The following is a 22,990-nucleotide window of genomic DNA, read 5'->3' as shown; positions in this document are numbered from 1 at the left end:
CCTAAGCCCCAGTCTTAACCCAACCTGAGTCGGGAAAGCAATTTCGCTAAACGGTCTGGGATGTGTTTTGATGTAAGATAGAAAGGTAGTAGCATATGCATCTCGTCAGCTCAAGCCTTATGAGTGGAATTAACCCACCCACGATTTAGAGCTTGCAGCAGTTGTTTACCTAGAATGAGCTAAACTTGAGGCAACATAGGTGGGGGAATTTCTTAAGGATTATGACTGTGTTATCGATTATCACCCTAGAAAAGCAAACGTTGTGGCTGATGCGCTGAGCCGAAAGTCAAAGTCAAAGCTTAGAACCTTATTAACGCGTCTGAGTATATCCAGAGATGGAGGTTTATTAGCCAAGCTAATAGTATAACTCGAGTTAGTGGGTGAAGTCTGGAGACTTTAAAGTTCTGATAGTTATATAAGAGCTCGCGTGGAGCAAGTCTACCGAGGCAAGGCCCCAAGGTTTGAAATACGAGATAGTGATGTATTGTATTTTAGAGGTCTTTTATGTATGCCTGATGTTGAACAGTTGCATAGCAATATCCTTCATGAAGCTCATTATAGTCTGCTTTCTGTCCATCCTGGAAGCAATAAGATGTATCAAGAGCTTCGACCTTTGTATTCTGGCTGGGCATGAAAAGAGAGGTTTTTGAGTTTGTAGCAAATTGTCTGGTGTGCCAACAGGTTAAGGCAGAACATCAGGTTCCCTTAGGGTTACTCTAGTCTATTCAGATATCGCATTGAAAATGGGACCGAGTAACTATGGATTTTGTGAAGGGAATATCAATGACTAGATCCATGCATAATTTTGTGTGGGTGATAGTAGATCGGTAAACCAAGTATGTTCACTTTTTACCTGTTAGAATGGACTTCACCTTAGAGAGGCTAGCACAACTCTATATTCGCGAGATAGTGAGGTTGAATGGAGTCCCAACTTTGATCATCTCATATAGAGACCCTAGATTCACTTATAGGTTTTGGGAAACTCTTCACAGTTCCCTAGGTACCAAGCTTCATTTTAGCACTGCGTTTCACCCTCAAACAGACGGTCATTCAGAGCATGTAATCCAGATTCTTGAAGACATGCTTAGATGCGTTGTTATGGATCTTGAAGGTAGTTGGGAAGATCACCTACCATTAGTGGATTTCACGTATAATAACAATTATCAATCGAGCATCCAGATGGCTCCATACGAAGCTCTGTATGGATGCAAGTATAGAACTCCTCTTTGTTGGATCGAGCTTAGTGAAAGGAAGATAATACGGCCAGAACTGATCCGATAAACTGAAGAAAAGGTCAAGGTGATTCAGAATAGACTTAAAAAGGCTTTAGATAGACATAGGTCGTATGCGGAATTGAAACGTAAGGATATTGAGTTGCAAAGGAAAGTTGATTCTGTGTTTTATCGATCCCTTCGAGGTGCTCGAGAGAATAGGATCAATAGCTTATCGTTTAGCCTTACCACCAAAGTTGGGCGCATTCATAATGTGTTATATGTGTCCATACTCCGAAGATATTATTCCGACCTATTGATGTCCTATCTTTAGAACAAGTCAAGTTGAGCCCTGACATGTCTTATGAGGATAAACCGATCATAATTCTAGCCAATGAAGTGAATGAGCTGAGAAACATAAAGATCTCTTTAGTAAAAGTATTTTGAAAAAATGACTGGGTCGAGGAAGTTACTTGGGAAACAGAGGAAGATATGAAGCTTCAGTATCCGTATCTTTTCTATCCAAGTAAATTTTGAGGAGGACAAAATTTCATAATAGGAGAGGAGAGTTGTAACACCCCGAGTCCTGGGTTAGTAGTTCAGGTCAAATTAAAGCCCAAAGTTGAGCCTTTGGACCTTATACTATAATTTGACCAAATTTGTTGATTGTGGACTTGAGTTAGGGCCCAAAGTGAGTTGTTGTTTGAGGATGAGTAAATTTATGAAATAAAAGTAAAGGGACTAAAAGTGTAGTTTACCCATAGTTATTTTGAAAGCTGTAAACCCCTTTCATTATATATGATTTTTACACGAACTAACCCCCTTATAACTCGCCAAATATTATTCCTAATTTCTCATCTTTCTTTCTTTTTCATTCTTTTCTAAAGTGCAGAATTTAGAGAAATCCAAGCTTAGTTGAGTGAATCCAAGGTAAGATTTCAACTCTTTATTCTTCAAGCTTCAATATAAGCTCAATTTCATTAGTTTTTATACATAGATCTAAAAATGGGGTTTGAAAGATTTGTGAGGATTCTAGCTATGTTTTGGGTTATAAGGAGTTATTTAGAATGCATCCAACCTCTAGATGGATTAATAATCCATTTTCTTACCTTGTTTAGTGAAGGAAGTTAGAGAGAGTTCCAAATCAAAAGACAAAGAAAAGTTGAGCATTGGTTGAGTTGATGAGAGTTTTAGCCACCAAAGAAGCAAGTAACACCTTTACAACTCTTTTGTACTCTTAATGAGTCATTAGAAGTTCAAGATAATTTAAATGTTTCAGTTGAGCATGATAAGCACTTTCATGGTGAAATTCATGTTGTTGAGTTATTAATGTGATTAAAGCCTCTACTATGACCCTTGTTGATCAAATAAAAATTTAAGAAAAATGTTAGTTTTAAGGGAATTAGACTCAAGGTATCCAAACACTTCTTTTTATCATCAAATAAGACTGCAAGCGAGAATATTAATGATATTAATATTACACTTAGAAACAAGATCAATTAAGATGACATAAAAATAGTCTTGGGTGATGCTCGGGAAACAATCAGGACACCCGACTTCATTTAGAAAATGGTAGCATTATCGAAAATATAGATTCAATTCATATATATCCTTAGGTAGTGAGCGAGGCACTTAAAACTAACTAGCTTGGGCGCAAGGTCTGACACTCAAGGAGTGAGCTAGTCTAGGGAGTTGACCGATGTAGAGATTTTGGGCTACCAACCTCGTTAGACTAAAGGGGTGTGTGAGCTTCGAGATGTAGAACCCTCAGTCGCACCATGATGTCTACCATAGATTAGAGAGTGTTGTATACGAGTATCTCACTATTGCAATTATCAGTTAGCTTGAGCATGACATGAACACTTTTAGTATGACTTAGTTGTTAGTGTGGCTTAGTTGTTAGTGTGCCACTGGGCTAGTTAGCTCAACGTTTGGAATTTTGTTTTTTAAGTAGGTTAGTCGAGGAGCAGTCCGAGGACTTTTTGATAGCAGTGAACCAGACCCCGATAGTGTAGAGTACGTCTTGAGTTCATCTTTAGAGAGCATGTATAATTTTAAACCCCAATTTATATATTTTTGTATGAGTCGTAAATCATTTTAAACTATGGTTTATATGATTTAAATATTATTTTGGGAGCTCCTAATATAAACTATTTTATTTAAATTGTAGTTGATTTATTTTAGTACGAGTGATTACAAATATTCACTTTTAAAATGGAAAAATTTAAAAGAAAAAATTGGTTAGCCACTCTGGTGGTTCCATGTGACATTTTGATCGGTCGACTGTGTGTCGTACTAGTTTAGGGTGTTACAACAACCTATTTCTTAGTGAATCATGATATTTTTAGGCGTAACCATATTTCTTATATATATTCATAACATTTTCCGTTTTTAACTTATTTTTTTATTGTGCTCATCATCTTAAATTTTGGTAATATTTTAGACGGAACCTAAAATGTTAATAATATTCATAATATTTATTGTTTATAACTTATTTTTTTACCGTTTATAACATTTTAAGTGTAAACTATTATGTTACTACATTTATAACTTTTCTGGTTCCGCTTTTTAATATTTTGTGTTCTGTTTTTAATCGGTAAAACAGGTTTATCGGTTACACCATTTTAAGCTATTTTAAAATAGTTATATCCCAATATATTACAAATAAATTAACATTTCTAGTTCCACTAAACTAATTTTATTAAAAAAAAATCAAATTTCCGATTGCGCTATTTTTTAACCTTACATTTGTATACCTTTGACAATTCAAGAATACTGTCAATATGGATAATTGACAAACGGTATAATAAAAATATTAAAATAATAATCCTGGTCTTCTTTTATATGGACAATCCCTAGAGAAAGATACCATACCACTGATACCAGCATTGAGACATTGGCGGCGGGAATAAAACGGAGTCAAAAGAAATGGCTTCTCTAGAAGACGATGAAGTGGGTACAGATCCCGTTAAAATGATGTTGTCTGATGAAGAAGGCAAAGAGAAGAAGCTTACTAGTTACTACGCTAGGAGTTGGTGCAGCGAAGCAGAAACATTATATCCGTTCAATGGAGGCAACGGTTATTATTAGACAGCTTCCTTCCAGAGGGATTTCTTTCCAGCTCTAGCAAGCTGTTACAACGCTCGTTAATCTTCTTGATGGCTATCTTAGTCACCTTAGCAAAAGCCCCCTCGTAAAAGCCCTAACGGCTTTACCTAACGGTGGCGGTAATGGTCGGAAACTGAAAATCCTGAAGCTTGGTTCCAGTACTGGCCTTGTAGGAATCGTGGCGGCCGTCACGTTAGGAGCTAATGTGACGGTGACAGACTTGCCACACGGTATCCCCAACCTCAAATTCAACGTTGAAGCGAATGCTAACGTGGTGGCTCGAAGAGCTGGGACAGGAGACGTGGCACCTATGAGGTGGGGAGAGGATAGTGACATGGGAGTTATAGGGCGGGAATTTGATATTGTTTTGGCTTCAGACGTGGTTTATCACGATCACCTGTTCTATCCATTGGTTCAAACACTGCATTTTCTGTTGAATGGAGCAACAACATGTTAGGAAATAAACGAGTACGAGTAATTTTTCTATAACCAGATTAGTGAAAATACGAAATAAAAGAGGAAAAATAATATTTGAAATTGATAACGGAGTTCAGCCAATTATGTCTACGTCTCCGAAATGTTGCAGATCTTTTACTAAGAGAGAAAATTTATAAGTGTTTACAAAACACTCACTACTCAAAAGAAAACTCTCTAGTATTGGGAGAAAGAAATGGTTTTATGATGTTCTTAAAGCTAAATGGGTTAGGGTATTTATAGTTGAAGCTTAAGGACTAATCTTGTAAATACCCTAAAGTCCAATGACTATTTGCAATTATCCCATTATCATTTTTCAACAAACATCTATCAAACTTTGAAAAACTATTTTTCAAAGAAACATTTACCAAACTTTAAAAACCATTTTTTCAAAGTTGGTTGCCAAACTTTGAACTTTTAACAATACTTTCAACAATCTCCCACTTGAAGACTGATTTTAATCTGTCTTCACACCTCAATCGATGCAACAACATTTATAATCTTATTATTCTAGCATGCCAACTGAAGCTGAACACAACTTCAGTTTGTCCGTGGTCACCGCCTTTGTCAACATGTCTGCCGGATTTTGAGCTCCACTAATCTTTTCAAGTTTCAAAATCTCATCTTCCATAAGAGACCGGATAAAATGATATCGCAATTGTATGAGCTTCGTCCTGGAATGAAAAGACGGATTCTTTGTTAGATGGATAGCACTTTGACTGTTGCAATACAAGACATTGTTTTCTTGTTTCTTGCCTAACTCTTCTAAGAAACTTTGGAGCCAAACCATCTCCTTGCTTGCTTCTGTAACAGTGACATATTCTACTTCAGTAGTGGAGAGAACAACTATCTTCTAAAGTTTAGAAATCCAACTCACTGCAGTACCTCCTTGATAGGGAAGCGGTGGCGGATTGATGAACGTTGCTCTTGTTGAAGAATCAAACCTAGAAAGCTCTAGACTCGATTAAGAACAAAGGGAACGAATAGGGGAAGGTGGCGGTAGCAAGTAGGGTTCTTAGAGTTTCTTTTATGTGCTGGAATCAAGGCAATAAGATTAGAATAAAATAAACAAAAGATAAATAAACGGAAGATGAAATAAGATAATAAAGAAATCAAAATATCTCCCTTATGAAGGTGAACGGTAAAGACGATTGATGGTGCGAATGGATTTGTGGATAATAGATGGATAAGTGTCCTATCGAGCCCTCCTAGTCGCAATGAAAAGGCAAACACGATAAATGGCTCTAACCAACCCTCCTAGTCGTGATGAAAAGGCAAATTGGAGTGTGAAGATTAATCTCCCTCACAAGAACTTGAAAGAACTCAAGGAGAAGAAGCTTCGAAGGCACAAGGCAATCAGCACTTGCAAAAACGAACTCTCGTTGTATTATTAATCAAAGAAATCTGATTTACAAAGTTGAATGAAGCCTCCTTTATATAGGGGCTGAATTCTAAAGGTCCTAAATAACTAAAGAATAAAATATTAATAAACTAAACATGTTTTAACCCTAATTCCTAATAAAATAATAATAACTAAAAATATTGTTTTAACCCAACCTTAATTCCTAATAAAATAATAAATCTGATCCTAAAAGATAATTAATCATCCTATATTAAATTATATTACAAATAATCAATATAAATATTGAAAATTCGTAATATTTACAAAATAACGTATTAATCCCGTATAGGATTTCCTGCATGCACCGTCTTCAGTAAAATGACCATATCTTGAGTTCCCGATATCGGATTGATGCGATTCAAGAACCGTTAGAAAGATAAGAGAAAGACGGTTGTATCTCCAGAAGACATGTCGACCAAATAATATCAGGATCCCATTCAAAAAGTCGTCTCAAGTGCGCTGCTGTTCTGATCTTCTTTTCCAAAGCTTGGACGAGTGGATCATTTGGAAGAGTTATTACTTCTTCCTTTGATGTGAACCTTGTGATGCATGTATCATCCTCCCTTTCTTCAAAAAGATTCGACCTCGAATCTGAAACATTAAAGGGAGCAACATTAGAATAGTTTAATAATTCATTCACATTATGCTTACCGAATAGATATGCTTTGAATCTTCGAGACTTTGTTCTTCTAATAGGTTCGAGTAGAAACATTAGTCCAAAGAAGCATGTATTATGGACTCTGGTGCATGTATCACTCCTAGAGTATAGACATACCCTGTAGTGCTCATTCTGATGTCAACATTTCCGGCTAAGTCAACATCTACATAGTCTGTCAGTATCGTATCTCCACCTTTGAAACAAATTGCTTTGTTTGTAGTACCCCGTAGATATCTGAGGATCCATTTGACAGCTTCCCAGTGTACTTTGCCTGGATTATTCATGTACCTGCTAACAGCTCCCACTGCATGAGCAATATTTGGTCTAGTACAAACCATGGCATACATCAGACTTCCAATTACTGAGGCATACGACACCTTTACCATGTGTGCACGTTCTTCCTCCTTCTTTGATGATTGTTCTTTGGAGAGTCTAAAATGAACACATAAAGGTTTACTTACTGGTTTAGCATCTTGCATGTTGAACCTGGAGAGTATTTGTTGATGTACTCAGCCTGTGATAACATCAAAGTACCCGACTTTGTGTCTCTCTTGATCCTCATCCCAAGAATCTGCTTTGTTGCACCCAGATCTTTTATAGCAAACTGCTTCGACAATTTTTGCTTCAAGTTTATAATCTATTTCATGTCTGAACCTGCAACAAGCATGCCTGAACCTGCAACAAGCATGTCATCAATATACAACAATAAAATAATGAAGTAGTTTTTGAACTTCTTGATGTAGCAACAATGATCTGCTTGGCATCTGGTGAATCCACTACTACTCATGAAGCTATCGAACTTCTTGTACCACTATCTAGGAGCTTGTTTTAAACCATACAAGCTCTTCTTCAACCTGCATACCAGGTTTTTCTTGCCTGCCTCTATGAAGCCTTCTGGCTGCCTCATATATATCTCTTCCTCTAAATCACCATGAAGGAAAGTTGTCTTCACATCTAACTATTCAAGATGTAGATTCTCTGCAGCTACAATTTTCAACACCAGTCTGATTGTAGACAGTTTCACAACTGGAGAGAAAATTTCATTGTAGTCAACACCTTCTTTTTGCTGAAAACCTTTGATAACCAATCTTGCTTCGTAGCGTTTGCTCCCATCATGCTCTTCTTTAATCCTGTAAATCCACTTTTTATGGAGCACTTTCTTGCCTGGTGGTAATTCAGCTAAATCTCATGTCTGATTTGACATAAGCGAGTCCATCTCATCTTTCATAGAAGACTCCCACTTGACTGAATCCTCCACCTGCATTACTTCATCATAGCACTCTGGTTCACCATTGTCAGTCAGCAACAAGTAGTGCAAAGAAGGCATATAACGCTGGGTTGGTTTAGGAATTATGGAGGAGCGTCTTAGTTCTGGTGTACATGGTTCTTCTTGAACTGCTTCAGGATTGATCTGAACATCATTTCCAAAAATCTCCTCAAACTCAACAAATTCCTTTGTTTCAGCTTCGATGTTGGAGCTACTTGATTCTATGTTTAACCTGTCTTTGTACATCACATTCTCATTGAAAATGAAATCTTTGCTTCTAATGATCTTCCGATTTTCATAGTCCCAAAACCGGTAACCGAACTCATCACCACCAAAACCAACAAATACACATTTGTTGGACTTGGCGTCAGGTTTACTTCTTTCAGCAGAATTTATGTGTACATAAGAAATACAAACAAACACTCTTAAGTGTGAAAGGTTTATTTCTTTCTTGCTCCAAGCTTCTTCTGGTATTCCACCATCCAAGGGAACTGAGGGCCCACGGTTGATCAGGTAAGCTGCAGTGTTGATAGCTTCAGCCCATAGCAATTTGGGCAATCCAGCATGTATCCTCATGCTTCTGGCACGTTCATTCAGAGTTCTGTCTATGCGCTCTGCTACGCCATTCTACTACGGTGTTATGGAAACTGTTGTCTCTATCTTGATCCCATTATTTGTGCAGAAATCTATGAATCTACTATTTCTGTACTCTCCTCCATTATCAGACCTCAACCGCTTGACTTTCAAACAGTCTCATTTTCCACCGTGGCCTTCCATTTTTTCAAGGTATCAAAGACTTCTGATTTCTTCTTCAGAAAATAAACCCACACATTCCTTGTAGAATCATCGATGAAGGTGACATAATATAGTGAGCCTGCAAGAGATGAAACTGGAGATGGTCCCCATACATCAGTATGAACCAACTCTAACTTTTCTGCCTTGGGAGTCTTGTCAATCTTTGCAAAACTGAATTTCTTTTTTTTTTGTCAAATATACAATCCTCGCGTAGTCCGACATCTACATTTTTTAGATCCGACAGCTTCCCTTTTGACAGAAGTGTCTTCATCCATTTCTCACTCATATGGCCAAGCCTTTGGTGCCAAAGGTTTGATTTTCCATCAGTATCTACTACTGCAATGATATTCTCTAAGTTTGAGGTTACATAGAGAGTACCAGTCTTCTTACCATGAGCAATGACGAGTGCTCCTTTGGTAATATTCCATTCACAGCCTGAAAAGGTTATACAATATCATTCTCCATCAAGCTGTCCAACAGAAATCAGATTTCTTTTGAGGCCATGAATATGTCTTACTCCTTTCAGTTTTCAGGTGATCTGGTTTGACAACTTTAATCGGATCTCTCCTTTTCCGACAATCTTCAATGTTTCATCATCAGCTAGATGAACCTTCCCAAAATCACAACTGACATAGTTCTCCATGATTTCTTGGCATGGGGTGGAGTGGAAAGATGCCCCTGAATCCAAGATACATGATTCAATCGGACTGTTGACGCTTAGAATCATGGCATCACATGTTTCCTCTATCATGTTGGCAGATTTTTGTGCACCGGTATCTTTCTTCAGTGCTCAACAATCCTTTTTAAAGTGACCTTTTTTGCCACAATTATAACAGGTAAAATCTTTCTTTCTCGTTCTTGATTTTTCCCTTCTGGATTTCTATCTGCCACGATTTAAAATTATTTCTGAAGTTCTCCCTCTAGACTTCGTGTGCAATGCTGAGGAGCTTGATGCTTCATCCGATTCTCTCCGTCGAATTTCTTCACTCAATACCAGATCCCGAACATCATCGAATTTTAATTTGTTGTTTCCCAATGAGCTACTGACTGCTGTAACAGTAGCATTTCAACTGTCTGGTAGAGATGATAAGAGAATTAAAGCTCGAACCTCATCATCGAATTCAATTTCCACGAAACTCAACTGGGTTATGATTGTGTTGAGCCACTGATGCCCCTTCCGTAATCCGCAAATTGAATAATCACCTCATCAAATGAACTTTGTTTGAGGCTGATGGCTTCTCATACATACTGGAGAGAACCGCCATAAGACCCATCGTGGTCTTTTCCTTTGCTATTTTGAAAGCAACATTGCGGGATAACGTCAGTCGGATAACCGAGGGCTTATCTGTCGAGAAGAGCCCAGTCTTCATTCTTAATGCCCTCTGGTTGCTTTCCTGAGAGATGTTGATATAGATTTTTCTGGTACAGAAAATCTTCAATCTGCATCTTCCAAAAGCCAAAGTCCGCACCATCTAACTTTTCAATTTTCACCTTCCCTTTGTCTACAGCCATCGCTCCTACTTGAATCTGGCTTCGTTTGGATCGTTTCTGAAAATTCTTGCGAACCACCGTGTATTAAGAACACCTCCGTCGACAAATTCGTATCCCCGACCAAATTTTACTATTCACGAAATCACTATTCACATGAATAGTAACCTTATAAAAAATTGACAAAATTCATAACCAAAAGCTCTGATACCAGTTGTTGGGAAATAAACGAGTACGAATAATTTCCCTATAACCAGATTAGTGAGAATGCGAAATAAAAGCGAAAAAATAATACCCGAAATTGATAACGGAGTTCAACCAATTATGCCTACGTCTCCATACTGCTGCAGATCTTTTACTAAGAGAGAAAATTTACAGGTGTTTACAAAACACTCACTACTCACAAGAAAACTCTCTAGTATTGGGAGAAAGAAATGATTTTGGGATAATCTTGAAGCTAAATGAGTTAGGGTATTTATAGTTGAAGCTTAAGGACTAATATTGTAAATACCCTAAAGTCCAATGACTATTTGTAATTATCCCATTATCATTTTTCAACAAGCATCTACCAAACTTTGAAAAACTATTTTTCAAAGAAATATTTACCAAACTTTGAAAATCATTTTTTCAAAGTTGGTTACCAAACTTTTAACTTTTAACAATACTTTCAACACAACAGGAGACGAAAAAGAATGTTTTCGTTATAACTCACTTGAGAAGGTGGGAAATTGAGACTTTGTTTTTTAAGAAATCCAAGAAACTGTTTATGTTGAGATTTTACACACAGATCCTCCGAATGAGGGGTCTCGAATTGGAGTTGTTGTTTATGCTTTTGTTGGGAAAAATTAATGTAAGTACTATCAAATTGATAAAGATTTTTAAATTATATTTGATAAAGATTTTTAAATTATAAATTTATCAAATTATTTTAAGATAATATTAATTAAATAATTGGTAAATTTTGAGACTAAAATTATTATTATAAACTTATGAAATTCTTTAGATAAATGGGTCTTTGGATATATCATAGCTTTATGTAACTCTATAAATGGGCTAATTGTTAAACCATTGATATACAAAAATGAAAAAGATAAGAATCCTCCCTACTTAGTTCTCTTATCGCTGTTTGTTTTCCAATTATTCCTAATTTCCTATTATTTTATTTTACAACGTTGCCTTGATAGAGATTATAAGAAAAATGTAATAATATAAAAGAAAAAATTATGACAACAAAAACGAACACATAGCTTTTATCAAAAATCAAAACCCATTAGACATAAATATATATATAATTCACTAAATAGATGATGATGATAATAAAGGATAGGACATAATTTTTGTTTTAATTTTACAAATATTTAGAATCGTTAGATAAGTGAAAATAGACTATTGGATTAACAATAAAAAATAAAAAGATATTCACTAGAGAGAAAAACAAAAAGTTAATTTCATTTTTTTAGTAATTTTTTATTTTCACTTATCCAACAATCCTAAATTTAAATAAAACTAAAAAAATTAAATTATGTTAATATATCACATCCCTAATAATAACAAAAATAATACAAATATTAAAAGAAATTAATATAAACATATTTTTTTTTTAAAAAAAACCCCGTAATTACTCAATTTTGGTATAATTTCACATGATTTCCATATTTGCCCCAAATCAAAGTTTTGACAGTTGAGTTCGCAAGTAATGAATGCCAAGGAAAATCCAATACCCCTGAAACGATGAACTTTATAGTATGTAATAGATTTATGGTGGGATAGATTTAAAAAACAAAAATCATTTTATATTTAATTGTTGATCAAGATGCTCATCTTTATTCCATCGTGCTCTTCATTATTACAAATCGTCACAAGAAAGAACGCCAAAAATACTATAATCATAATAATTAAACAGAAACAAAAACAAAACAAAGAGATGTCCTGATGCACTATTCTGCAAAGTACAATGACAACAAACATGAGGTATATACATTCTGCAAATGCGAATTGTGTTGCAACTAAGTTATTTCTTATTGCATTTAGAGCTGGCTGATGTTTAAGCTGTACAATGCGCTTTAAAAAAGTTGAGCATAATTGTTTTCAAAGTTCGTTGGAGTAAAGGCACTCGTCTACAAGTTGGCGAAGGTTAGGATTCTCCAAGGCAGCAGCAACTCTCTCTTTATCATTCAACAGCTTATTAACTGAAGAATGAACGTGGTGAACATCTTAAGAATTAGATCAATGTAACAGAGATATGAGAATGGTGAAAGAGTTAGCTGCTTCTATTGAGATAACACATTACGTGCTAGAAATAGCTAACATGACTCACAAGAGCAAGAAAGATTGATGAATGGAAAACTACTACAGCAGTTGTAATACTATAAACACCCTTCAATTACATGAAAAACTTTGAACATGTCCGTCTTGAATACATACAAAGTATCCGACTCTAAAACCCAAATTCCAGTAACATAGATTCTCTTCTTTTATTCAATCTCTCATCTTTATAGGATAGAAAATCCGTTTTGTTAAGAAAGAGCAAGTTAAAATATTAAAATCCCATTATGTCTAAATCATATCAAACACGTTCCATTAAAAGGAGACCACCTATATGAATCTATATCTATAGACATCTTATCCATCTCCAATGGTGGTTTTTTTTTTTTTTTTGCTGCATTGCCAGGTAAACTAAAATCCATTTAGAGAGAGGAAAAAATAATGAATAAAGAAGTTGTAAGGGTCCCAGATGATATATTTCAACACAGTGAGTTATCACTTGAGCATAGGCATTGGATGAACAATCAAGATTTGTTGGTTATGCTCTTCAAGTTATCCTTTATTAACATTTATATCCCCACTGAAACTAGAAAAAATCAGTCCCTCACACCTAAAAAACAATGCGTTTTGTAAAAGAAAAAAGTTCAAAATTGTTGCCAAGTAAACTTCTACAAGCTTTTGAACTTGACCTGATTGTTCATCAGCATGAGATCCGGGGGCAACTTTAATGTCAACCTACAAAGATAAATAATTAGCAAAAGCATATTTTCATCTGTTTAGAGCTAAAGAAAAGGAGCAGAATCCAGTTTTACATCTAATAAAAAAATGCAATATAATTTCACTTTCAGAAGATTAATTGACAGAAAAAAATTAAATAAAATATTATAAACTTTGACTGAAGAAACAAAAACAGACCTTGAAGTGTGGAGGAAAACAATCTTTTAATTTAACCCTTAGGCATAGACCGATTACTGTCGCCATGCTGCAATGCTGGATAGTGGGAGTGAAAGTTATCCTAAACAATTAATCAACTATATTACCTCATAATCGGAAGAATTAGTTTTAAGCAACAACCCAAAACCCTTAAATTAAACTATTAATCTAACACCAAAGTTTCAGAAATTGAACCTGAAAGATAAAATTTACACATTTCAAGCTTCTTCTTTTTTTCATTTCACGAATTTCATATCAGAACTGAAGTGATAAAATACTCACAGAATTCGACCCAGCTTATCATCAACTGTGATTGATTCCTCCGAAAGAACGCTAAGTTGCTCTAATGAATACGGATGTTCAGGATCTCTTATATCCCTAACGAAATTTGGATTTCCAGTCAAAGATCACAACGTCTTTTACATTAACTTTGTTTTCCAATTATCATATGATGAAGAAATGAAGAGAAAAAATCAATTACGAAAATTACTATTTGGCTGCTGAAAAATAAGTAATTAAAACCTAAATTAGAGCTTAGCCAATTTAAGTCTTTCATGATCAGATAAAAAGGAGAAAAAAATTGTTGTAGAAGGATATCATATATTTCGAGTGGATCAACGGCATCGTTATCGTGAGGATCATCAGTACGAGCAACTCGTTCTTTCTTGGCGTGAACCACTGGGTTCGCATTGATCAAGCCCAGAGTCATTTTTGCCCCCTCTTCTTCTTATTCTTCTTCTTCGTTTGTACGGCTTTGGTTCACCGACGTCTCTTGGACTCTGGTTTCTGCGGGAGACAAGCGGCAGCGCTTTGAAGTTTACTACTTATCGAAGGCGTTGATTTTTTTTCGCCAAAGAAGGCGTTGATTACTGATTGATTGGCTTTTTTGGTTTTTCTTATAATCCAGTGTCGCAGTGCCACGCTAAAGTTTGGTGGGGTGTTTTTGGCATAAAGCCTAATTGTAGAATGCTTCCTGATCTTGCCACGTATTGCATTGGGAAAATATTGACCTACGGATGGGTGACAAAGAAGATTATTATGTACACGGACGAAACCAGCATTCAATTTTAATAGATATTTAATCTTTTTAACGGTTATAAATTTTACATATTTTTATTATTTATTTATTTTAAAAATATAAACGATAACATCTAAAATATATATTAATTTTATTGATTCTATTAAATGATAAATATAAAATAAATAAAAAAGATAATTTTAAAATATATCAAAGTTGTAATTTTCACATCATCATAATAAGTCATCAAGAGAGAATAATAAATTAGCTCATAACATAATAAAAATCAAATCTAAAAATCAACATTTAGTAGTATAACAATGATTATCTTTTCCATCATCAGCGACTTTAGTTTCTATTTCTCATTTGCCTTCTCATAAGAAGGCTTTTATTTCCTCTATTTTGAACATTATTGAGCCAAATTGTTATTATGAAGCCATTTAAAATCCTTGTTGGGTACAAGTACTGAAGGATGAAATTAAAGCCTTGGAATTAAATAAAACTTGGTCTCCTGTCCTATTTCCTTCAGGTAAGGTTGCAATCTGTTGTAAGTGGGTATATAAGGTAAAGTACCATGCTTCGGGGGAAGTTGACCGTTTTAAGGCACGTTTAGTTGCCAAAGGCTATAATCAGAAACATGGTGTTGATTATAGTGACACATTTTCTCTTGTTGTAAAGATGGTAATCCTACGGTTAATTCTTCTCTTTCTGCTACTTTTAATTGGCTCTTATATCAGATGGATGTATTCAATGTCTTCCTGTAGGGTGATTTGAATGAAGAAGTGTTCATGGATTTACTTGAGGGTTTTTGCAGTCAGGGGAAGTGACTAGCCTGTAGACTGCACAAATCATTGTATGGTATCAAGTAACTTCTAGGCAGTGTAATGCAAAGCTAACAGAAGCTTTGGTTACTGCAGGATATGAGCAGGGCAAATACGACTATTCGTTGTTTGTTAAGAAACCAGGTGGAAAAATGATGGTTTTGCTTGTTTATGTGGATGACCTGCTGATTACTAGAGATGATTGCATATTCAAAGAAGATTTTAGACCACAATTTTAGAATGAAAGATTTAGGTACATTGAGATATTTTCTCATAATAGAAGTTTAGAGGTCCAAGGAAGGAGTGTTGTTGAACAAAAAGAACTATGCATTAGAGTTGATCAAAGATACTGTTTTAGTGGGAGCAAAAACTGTTGCAACACCTCTTGAGCATAACTTGAAGCTGACTACAGCATAACATGGCCAGGCAACACAGTAGTGTGCTGGAGATCACTTGTTGGAAGATAAATATGTGTTTCAAAGACTTGTTGGCAAATTAATCTACCTGACTCATACAAGGCCAGATACTATTTTTATAGTGAATTAGTTAAGTCAGTTCATGCAAGAACCTAAGGAATCTCACATGGAAGTAGCTTTAAGAATTGTAAGATATATGAAGAGGGAGCCTCGTTAGGGAATTTTGTTTAGGTTTCAGACAAAGTTCAATTAACAGCTTTCTATGACTCTGATTGGGCGTCTTGTCCCATGACAAGGAGATCGATCTATGGTTTCTGTGTTAAAATGGGAAAGTCTGATATGCTAGAAATCTAAAAAATAATGCACGGTTGTTAGATCATAAGCTGAGGTTGAGTATAGGAAGGACCATGGCGGCTGTTACTGCTGAAATAGTAAGATTGGTGGGCTTCCTACATGATCTTGGTATCCGAAAAGAAGAATTTGTCATACTGTTTTGCGATAACAAAGCAGCACTGCAAATAGCATCCAATTTTGTGTTTCACTAGCGAACTAAGTATGTTGAGATCGATTATCACTTCGTTCAAGATAAGAATAAAAAAGGTCTAATAAATAATAAATACGTGAAGACAACTGAGCAGCCTGCAAACACAATGACTAAGGCTCTTGATTCTTAGCAGCATAACTGCTTGACTTGTAAGCTGGAAATCAAAAATATTTTTTCAGTTCCCAACTTGATGGGGAGTGTTAGAAATAAGCAGTTGTAGTTTGTTTAAGTAGTAGAGCAGTTACTTTGTTAGATTGTTACAAATGTATATATAAATATGTATTTATTTTATTTTGATTCATTTTTATTTAATTTATCCCTACTTAATTTTTTGTTTATTCAATTTAGTCCATGTCTGTTTTGTCTCATAATCACTCATAATTGCACACGATTCCAACAAAGTTGTTGACAACTGCTAACTTTAACAAATTTGTATTCATCAAAAAATGACTTCATCAAACATTATAAATTTTGATCTATTCTCAAATAATTTTCTTGCATTCTTATTTTTTAAAATTTTCATTTTTAAACTAGATTCATATAATTTTAAGTGTATCTTATACATATTTAAAATTTTTATGGGTATAATTGTTTTTAATTATGTAAGTGTAGATTGTCTTGCATGTTTAAGTATATCATAATTGTTGGGTTTGTTAAATAAAACATATTTAGAGTATTTTAATTATACTTTAATTATAATAACTTTCAAATTTATTTTTATTTATATATTGTAATTGAGAGAAAGTCCATTTGTCAAGTAGATATTTATTCTTTCATATTTCTTTAGGTTATGAGTTTTAAATTTTTATGGGTATAATTGTTTGTAATTATGTAAGTGTAGACTGTCTTGCATGTTTAATTATACTTTAATTATAATAACTTTCAAATTTATTTTTATTTATCTATTGTAATTGAGAGAAAGTCCATTTGTCAAGTAGATATTTATTCTTTCATATTTCTTATACATATTTAAAAATTTTATGGGTATAATTGTTTGTAATTATGTAAGTGTAGACTGTCTTGCATGTTTAAGTATATCATAATTGTTGGGTTTGTTAAATAAAACATATTTAGAGTATTTTAATTATACTTTAATTATAATAACTTTCAAATTTATTTTTATTTATCTATTGTAACCCCCTAGACCCGACCTATGCGTTTCGACTAAGTCTAGTGGATTACATTATGATTCTTAAAGATATTTTCTGAAAACTGTTATTCAATCAATGTAAATCACATTATAAATGATATGATATTATACTATCAAAACCCAACTTATAAATATAATACCAATAAGTAATTAAATTAAAACATGTCTTAAAAATCAAAATCACGATAAACCGAATATTAATAGCAAAAGTGTAATCACTATAAAATCTAATACTTTAAAATAAGATCCATGTCACCAAAATAAAGTCAACTTGCAAGATAAAACATTACAATCAGATATACTTCAAGAGATATGTTGATCCTCCAAGTGCTCGAACCGAGGTATCTAACTAACAATATCTGAAAGGGGGGAAACATTTTCGAAAGGTGAGCTAGGCTCAGTGTGTCCCAATATTACCTTAAAATCACAATAGGTACATTTAACAAATCATAGTCCAGCAAATCTCATAAATTCATAAAAGAGTTTAATTTTTGAAAATCATAGTTTAAACCCTTTTCTTGTACACCATCAGTAGTTTCCAAAACTATTTTCCATATAGCTTACTTTAAGCACACAGCAAAAAGAAAGCCAACCTAAGGATAAGCTTTAGAGCTTGTATCCTTAGGCCCACAAGTCCAAGTCCATATAGCTTACCCTAAGCACACAGCAAGGGAAGCCAACCTAATGCATCTTGGGGCCCTCAAGAATCACATTAGGCTCGTTTATTAGCTTGATCAGAGCTATACTATCGTAATTCAATTCAATCCAAAATCAATAATCATAAACCAATCATCATAGTCCATAAATCATCACCAGTAAATCGGTGTACCAATAAACAATAAACCATAGATTTCAATATACCATATTTCAAAACATATAAAACAATTATATAGTAAACAGGGAACACACCTCGATAATAGGTTCAAATAGTAGATCTATTGATTGCTGGTTTCACCACGCTCTACTACAGTTTTCGAACCTATTTTACAAGAACACTATATTACTTATGGGTAACATAAATAGATCTCTAAAATCATAAAATTACGGGTCTTACGGGTGAATACTGGCACACGTGGTTTAACTGATCTAGAAGAGTTGGGTCGAGCTGTCGAACGATCCGGAGAGTCTCTTGTACCTTCAAACAATAATAATCTATCAGTTCCAAATCTTACTTAATTGTTCAAAGCTAGACTTCTTAAGTATATAAGTATTTTCTGGGTTCGACTATCAATTTGGGGTATTTTGAGTCTGAATTTGGCTAAACGGATTGCGGAATCGGAATCACGACGTCGATAAACATAAAGTATGACTTTTCGAAAATTCAAATTCTGTCAAAGTCAACCACTTTGATCGTCGATTTAGAGACTATTGAGTTCAAATTTGGTGAAACAGACCCCAAAAATAGATTCGGGACGTCGAAAACTGTCATGATAGGTATTTTCAGAAAAGATTAACGATTGTTTAATAGCCGGTCAAAGTTCTGGTCAAAGGAGGTCAACTCAAACATTTGAAAATTCCCAAAATGTCACCCTTTTTAAAATAATTCCCAGAGTGTCACCTTTTACGAAATAATTCCCAATATGTTACCTTTTTCGAATATTTCTTATAATGTCACTTTTTTTTAAAAATAATTCCCAAAATGTCACCTTTATCGAAATATTTCCCAGAATATCACCTAACAACAATTATTTACCAATCTAGCCATCTTCTTAAAATATTTACTAAACTAACACCCAAACCGGTCAACCACTGTTTTGAAGCTCCCGGGTGTCCTAAAAATTCCCGAAAATTTTCCAAAAATTATTTTAAGCGATTTTGAGATACTTACAAAGCTCGGTTCAAAATTTTGAACGGTGGAGAGCTCGATTTCAATAAATCCGAAACTTTGACTGCTTCACCGCTCCACTCGCCGGCGACGACGGAGAAACGGTGAACACCGGTGGACTCGGAACGATGCAAGGAACACGATGGTGCGGGAGGTGTCGAAAACGGATCAACGATCGGAGATGAATTTATGATTTTCTCGACGGTGGTGCTAAAAAAACGTCGAGACTTTGACTCGAAATTCATGGCGTTTGGCAGCGTTTCGCTATAATTGGTTTACTGGGCTTTGTTCACGAGTCGAAGATGAACACGATGGTGGTTTCAATTTGACGGTCGGAGGTCGAACGGTGTCGGAATCGGGCTTCAAAGCAGAGGTGCAGGAGGAGAATTTTATGAGTTGGTTTCTGTGTTTTCACGCAGAAACCAATTCGTTTCATTTAATAGAAAAGGTTGCCGACACTTTTTGGGTAAATTCAGGGCTTGGTCCCTGATTTTTCTTCAACTCTAAAATAGGATACAAGTTTTGAAAACTTTCAATTTAGTCCTAAAATTTCACCAATTTACAAAATTATAATTTTTTTCTTTTCATTTTTTTTCAGGGTTGTTACAATTCTCCCCCTCAACAAGAAATTTCATCCTCGAAATTTACCTTATGAGAATAGTTGAGGAAACTGAGCCTCCATTGACTCCAACGTCTCCCAAGTAGCTTCTGAGGGACCTCGATTACTCCATTGAACTTTGACCATTGGAATACGTCTATTCTGAAGAACTCGCTCATCTCTTTCTAAGATTTGAATGGGCTCCTCCTCATATGACAAATCAGGTCTCAGCTCTACTTCCTCAACCTGAATGATGTGACCTGGATCTGGACGGTATCGCCTCAACATTGATACATGAAAGACATCATGAATACGACTGAGCTCAGGAGGCAACTCAAGCTGATATGCAACAGGTCCTACCCTCTTCAAGATACGAAATGGTCCAATAAATCTTGGACTCAATTTACCCTTACGCCTGAATCTCAATACTTTCTTCCAAGGTGAAACTTTTAAAAAGACATGATCTCCAACCTCAAACTGTATATCTTTCCTTCTCTGATCTGTATAAGACTTCTTCCTATCAAATGCCTCTTTCAGACGGTCACGGATCAATCTGACTGTATCCTCCGTCTCTCGCACTAACTCAGGTCCCAAAGTCTTCCTATCATGCAACTCAGTCCAACAAATCGGGGTACGACATCTACGCCCATAGAGTGTTTCATAGGGTGCCATACGAATGTTGGTCTGGTAACTGTTATTGTAAGCAAATTCAGCCAAAGGCAAAAAGTTCTCCTAGTTACCATGAAAATCCATTACACAACTCCGTAACATATCCTCCAGAATCTGAATCACTCTCTCAGATTGACCATCAGTTTATGGATGAAAAGATGTGCTATAATCCAATCTTGTTCCCAAAGCCGTATGTAGCGCCTTCCAAAATCTCGAAGTAAATCTCGGATCTCGATCAGAAATAATAGACACTGGAACACCATGTAATCGGACAATCTCTGAAATATACAATCTCGCCAGCTTGTCTAAAGTATATTTTACCCGCACAGGAATGAAGTGAGCTGACTTTGTAAGTCTATCAACAATCACCCAAACTGAATCCTTTTTCGAAGGAGTCATAGGTAAACCAGTAACAAAATCCATAGTAATACGCTCCCATTTCTATTTAGGAATCTTGATAGGTTGTAACAAACCTGATGGATGTTAATGTCCTGCCTTAACTTGCTGACAAGTCAAACACCTAGCCACAAAATTCGAGATGTCCTTCTTCATGCCGACCCAATGATACCTCTCTCTCAAATTCTGATACATCTTATCTCTACCGGGGTGCATAGCATATGGACTACTATGAGCCCCAGTAAGGATAGTCTTCCTCAACTCAGCATCACCAGGCACATAATACCAACCTTTAAAGCATAAAACTTCATCCTGATCAATTGCGTAATCTGAGTTTGTCCCCTGCTCTACTTGCTCAATGATGGGAAATAAGGAGCTATCAAGGGGCTGCTTAGCATTGATCTCATCAACCAAGGTTGGCTTAACTTGCAATTTTGCTAACAGAGTGCCATCGTCATATAAATTCATCCTGGCCATTAAAGACCTCAACTCCGATACCGTCTTTCGACTCAAAGCATCCACTACAATGTTACCTTTACCAGGGTGATAATCAATCACGCAATCATAATCCTTTAGAAGCTCTAGCCAGTGTCGCTGTCTCAAATTAAGCTCTTTCTGGGTCAAAAGATACTTTAAAATCTTATGATCCATGATAATGTAACACTTCACTCCATAAAGATAGTGTCTCCAAATCTTCAAGGCAAAAATCACTGCTGCTAACTCCAAATCGTGAGTAGGATAATTACACTTATGCGGTCGCAGCTGACGGGATGCATAAGCCACCACCTTACCTTCCTGCATTAGAATACAACCAAGTACTGAATGTGACGCATCACTATACATTGTAAAATCATTCCTGGACTCTGGTTGAATCAACACTGGTGGTTGAGTCAAAACCGCCTTTAATTTCTCAAAGCTCTCCTGTTGTGCCTCGCCCCAGTCAAACGGCACATTCTTCCTTAACAATTTTGTCAAAGGAGAAGCAATGATCGAGAAGTCCTCAACAAAACGTCGATAATAACCAGTTAAGCCCAAGAAACTGCGGATCTCAGATACGTTCTTAGGTCGTTTCCAATTCATAATAGCCTCTATCTTGTTGGGATCGACCTGAACACCTCGCGCAGAAATAATATGCCCTAGAAACGACACTTCTTGAAGCCAAAACTCACACTTGCTTAGTTTGGCATAAAGACGATGCTCTCTCAAAGTCCGCAGAACGATCTTCAAATGCTCGTCATGCTCTGCCTCAGTACAAGAATATATCAGAATATCATCAATGAAGACCACCACAAATTGATCCAAATATGGTCGGAACACTCGATTCATCAAATCCATGAAAGTTGCAGGAGCATTCGTCAAACCAAAAGGCATCACCAAGAATTCATAATGACCAATCTAGTGCGAATGGCCATTTTTGCAACATCAGATCCTTTAACTTTCAATTGATAATACCCCGAACGAAGATCAATCTTAGAGAATACAGTAGCTCCTCGCAGTTGATCAAATAAGTCATTAATCCTGGGTAGTGGGTATTTATTCTTGACCGTCATCTTGTTCAATTTCCGATAGTCAATACATAATCTTAGTGACCCATCCTTCATTTTCACGAACAGAACTGGAACTCCCCATGGTGAAGTACTATGTCGGATAAATCCTCGATCGAATAATTCATGCAATTGGACCTTCAACTCCTTAAGTTCCTTTGGAGCCATACGATAAGGTGCCATCGAAATAGGTGAAGATACTGGATAAGTCTCAATCTCAAACTCTACCTCTTTATCAGGAGGTAACCCATGCAACTCCTCCAGAAAAACATCTGGAAACTCGCTAACTGTACGAATCTCCTCGATCGTGGACAATGCACCTTTGGTGTTCAAAATACATGCAATGAAAGTCTCATATCCCTTTCGGATCATATGATCAATTTCTATCGCTGAAACTATATTAGAGAG

General features: G+C 35.6%; 1 protein-coding gene and 1 pseudogene across 1 annotated transcript; one reads left to right on the top strand and one right to left on the bottom strand.

The window, feature by feature from the left end:
* Positions 1-4,139: 4,139 nt before the first annotated feature.
* On the top strand, positions 4,140-11,252 carry LOC120121642 (annotated as a pseudogene).
* Positions 11,253-12,348: 1,096 nt separating this feature from the next.
* Positions 12,349-14,455, bottom strand: LOC120121654 (protein AE7-like 1). Its single transcript, XM_039140971.1, has 5 exons — positions 14,199-14,455; positions 13,884-13,989; positions 13,584-13,683; positions 13,358-13,403; positions 12,349-12,592 (listed from the first exon to the last, which is right to left on the bottom strand). Exons 1-5 carry the CDS (start codon positions 14,308-14,310, stop codon positions 12,492-12,494), a joined length of 465 nt encoding a protein of 154 aa, XP_038996902.1. The 5' UTR covers positions 14,311-14,455; the 3' UTR covers positions 12,349-12,491.
* Between the last annotated feature and the right edge of the window lie 8,535 nt (positions 14,456-22,990).

Source organism: Hibiscus syriacus, unplaced genomic scaffold, assembly GCF_006381635.1.
Source record: "Hibiscus syriacus cultivar Baekdansim isolate YM2019G1 unplaced genomic scaffold, ASM638163v2 tig00110377_pilon, whole genome shotgun sequence".
In the NCBI taxonomy this organism is placed as follows: Eukaryota; Viridiplantae; Streptophyta; class Magnoliopsida; order Malvales; family Malvaceae; genus Hibiscus; species Hibiscus syriacus.
Note: the sequence above shows the minus strand (reverse complement) of the source record. Positions and strands in the feature narration are given on the sequence as shown.

Bases quoted from the DNA above. Each gene is read 5' to 3' on its own strand.
- LOC120121654 (XM_039140971.1), bottom strand. From the start codon at position 14,310: ATGACTCTGGGCTTGATCAATGCGAACCCAGTGGTTCACGCCAAGAAA. The intron at 13,404-13,583 runs GTCTGTTTTTGT...TTATCTTTGTAG, and splicing joins GTTTTCCTCCACACTTCAAG to GTTGACATTAAAGTTGCCCC. The intron at 12,593-13,357 runs GTCAAGTTCAAA...TTCATTCTTCAG, and splicing joins TCATGCTGATGAACAATCAG to TTAATAAGCTGTTGAATGAT.